The sequence below is a fragment of the Mesocricetus auratus genome, unplaced genomic scaffold (genome assembly GCF_017639785.1).
Source record: "Mesocricetus auratus isolate SY011 unplaced genomic scaffold, BCM_Maur_2.0 contig_13252_pilon_obj, whole genome shotgun sequence".
Classification (NCBI taxonomy): Eukaryota; Metazoa; Chordata; class Mammalia; order Rodentia; family Cricetidae; genus Mesocricetus; species Mesocricetus auratus.
In genome coordinates this window covers 1-1,851 of record NW_024430779.1, presented here as the reverse complement: position 1 = coordinate 1,851, position 1,851 = coordinate 1, and the positions used below count along the sequence as shown (strand labels likewise).

At 39.5% G+C, this 1,851-nt stretch overlaps 1 gene segment (V, D, J or C); it reads left to right on the top strand.

Moving 5' to 3' along the window:
• The first annotated feature begins 644 nt into the window (after nucleotides 1–644).
• Nucleotides 645–1,768, top strand: LOC121138095. The segment is given in 2 exon segments: nucleotides 645–724; nucleotides 864–1,768. Coding segments are annotated over 2 exon segments (381 nt in total).
• The last annotated feature ends 83 nt before the right edge of the window (nucleotides 1,769–1,851 follow it).

The following is a 1,851-nucleotide window of genomic DNA, read 5'->3' as shown; positions in this document are numbered from 1 at the left end:
TGATAAATGTTTCAAACATGAAACAAATGGCTATTTCAAGTAGTGATATTATTTTAAACAAAAATATTCATTTATTAATTTTTCTATTTTTTATTTTATATTCTAACCACAGTTCTCCCATCTTTCCTCCCACTCCCCAACCTCCTTCACTTATTAATTTAAGAATCATCTGTTAGTTATCTTTTAGGTTTATGATACCTCTCCAAGTGTAGGGTAAGAAAATGGAAAAAGTTTGTCTCTTACCGCAAAGTCATCTGGTAGTGAATAAATATGTGATGCCATTCCTTGCTTGTGTGATTTTTCCAGTGGATTACCACATAGACCATACACAAGAAACTTAGAAATGGCATGGAATGCAGTTCCTAGATCAGACAATGTAAAAGTTCAAATATTTCAATCACAACTATTCTTCAGAATTACAGAAGCACTGTTCAAAGGATATCAGGTGTCTTAGACAAATAAAAGATCCAAGAGCGGCACTACATCTCTGACTGTGAGAATGTAGGTCAACAATCTTCTGAGGTTAGCAAATTGCCTAAAATGGGGGTGGGAGAGGATGCATCTACCTAACACATATACATTTCCTGTTTAATTCTCAGCTCAAAATCATCCTTTCACTTTGACATTAACCTTTCCAACTAAAGAAATGAAGATTCACACATTCCATTGTCTCAGAAGATGAACTCTTCTCTGGTACTAGTGATTGTACTCTTGTTAATGGTTGGTAAGTGGGATGACACACAGAGCTTATGTGTTATTCTATGGTATTGATGTAAATTTTAAGGGCAGTTTTTCCTATGAGGCAGAATACAGGCCATCACCAAGATGACCGATACTGAATTGTTATTAATTTCCCTCTTTAGGAAAAAGCAATGAAGACTCCGTGACTCAGATGGAAGGTCAAGTGACACTCTCTGAAGGGACTCCTCTGACTGTGAACTGTTCCTATGAAACCCAACAGTACCCAGCCCTGTTCTGGTACGTGCAGTATCCCAGAGAAGGTCCACAGCTCCTATTCAGAGTCTCGAAGGCCATTGAGAAAGGAAGCAGCAGAGGTTTTGTAGCTACATATGACAGAGGATCCAGTTCTTTCCACTTGCAGAAAGCCTCGGTCCAAGAGTCAGACTCGGCTGTGTGCTACTGTGCTCTGAGTGGCACAGTGTCAGAAGCCACAGGGGGAGATGAGCACAAACTCTGAGAAGCAGGTCATGCCTGCTGAGTGTGTCTGACACCTCTCATTTAGGGACTAGGGGCAGGTCTGCTATTGTTGCCGATAACTGCACACACAGGCACTGCTGCAGTGTAATCCATGAAAATTAACATGAACAGCATATTAGGAGAACAGGAAGTGAGCATGCCTTACTTTAGACTTGACATGAAAGGGTCAAAGTAGTCACACATCAAGGTGACTTCTTTTTTTGTTTTTGTTTTGTGAGATGGTATTTCTACGAGCCCAGGAGCCAGGCTGGCCTTGAAATCTTCATTAAGCTGAGGTTGGCTTTGAACTCCTATTCTTTGAGGTTACACCTCATGTGGGCTGGAGATATAGGCATGAACCACCACACTAGAGTGAATTTGTGATTTCTTAAATATGAAATCTCTTGTTGAATGAAACTATGTATGTGTTTGTCATCCCTTAGAAGTTTTATTCCCTGAGCCAGACTCATGTCATTCACGAAATTATCATGGATTATGAGGCTACACATGCTCCTTATTCCTCACATGTTTTGGTAACTTATTTGTTTTTCCTAAAGTTTCTTACATTTGATTGAATTTAGAATAAAAGTTCTCAAAGGAGTCAGTCTGTATCTTGGGAAAATACATTCCTGCCACTTTTATTTGGCTTCCTTC